Source organism: Trachymyrmex cornetzi, unplaced genomic scaffold (genome assembly GCF_001594075.2).
Source record: "Trachymyrmex cornetzi isolate Tcor2-1 unplaced genomic scaffold, Tcor1.1 scaffold610, whole genome shotgun sequence".
NCBI lineage: Eukaryota > Metazoa > Arthropoda > Insecta > Hymenoptera > Formicidae > Trachymyrmex > Trachymyrmex cornetzi.
Window position 1 is genome coordinate 136,113 of NW_017299927.1, and position 1,009 is coordinate 137,121.

The window sequence follows — 1,009 nt, forward strand, 5'->3', positions numbered from 1 at the left end:
GCGCTTTACAAAATCTCTTATTTAAGTGTCTCATTGATTTATTGTGATCAAACTTACTGAAATAGAATATTTTAATATTTTCGAAATGAGTATTTGCCTTTGATAATTTTACCTTTCAATTAAGAAATTTATTATTCAGTTTTATGATAGTTGATTACAAATATAAGGAATACTTATACGCATAATATTAATCATAATATGAACTATATTACACAAATTTAAAGCCGGTAAACGAACAAATAATTTTTATCATGAAAGGCATTTTTTAATCTATGCTATCATACATTTTTTGCGCGTTATAAGTTAAAAATTAAATTATTTTTTTCTCTTTCGAAGTTATACAGCGACACCATTTTGAATTTTCAAAAAGACCACGGTTCATTTAAAAGCTCTTTTCAAGACGAACATTTTCCGGGGTCAAACGTTGAAATCCGTCCATATCAATTTTGGACAGAGGCTTGATCGATTTGGCAAAGAATGCCCCATATATATTTTTTCTTATTATATATTTACTTTTCTTATTATTATACTTTTCTTATTATTATACTTACCGGTCGCAGAAAAATTTTTTGTGCTCCTTTCTCGTGAGTTGCGAGCTCACTAGGCGCGACAGGTTCTTTATCCACACAAAGTGTGCTACACTGTCGTTGCGTGGATCTTGCAGGTACAGCATGTTGACGTGTTTCTCCTTTGTGCCACTTGTGAGTCGCAGAGGAAGGATCTGTCCATTTTCAATGCCGTATACGTTGATCGACACCGCGTTTAAACGTTCGAATTTCGGAATGTCTTTTAGAGTCATTGGAAACTCGATACCCGCGAAATTCAGCACTGTCGTGTAATGTGGATACGACGATTTTCTATCTGCGTTTCTTTCTGCGGGGTACAGAGCAGCAACCACCGACCATGCGAAGCACGCATTGTCCATGGATTTCACACTGATCACCGCTCGTTTCATCACAATTTCTCGCGGCACCTCGAAGTGACATCCCGCGCGCATAGGATTTAATTT

At 36.0% G+C, this 1,009-nt stretch overlaps 1 protein-coding gene across 1 annotated transcript in view; it reads right to left on the reverse strand.

Moving 5' to 3' along the window:
- LOC108766747 (uncharacterized) overlaps nt 1-997 on the reverse strand; it is an 11,805-nt gene extending 10,808 nt beyond the window's left edge. Inside the window, exon 1 of the mRNA XM_018516245.1 lies at nt 552-997. Coding sequence (XP_018371747.1) covers nt 552-997 — 446 coding nt within the window. The remainder of the gene's footprint in view (nt 1-551) is intronic.
- Nucleotides 998-1,009: the final 12 nt, after the last annotated feature.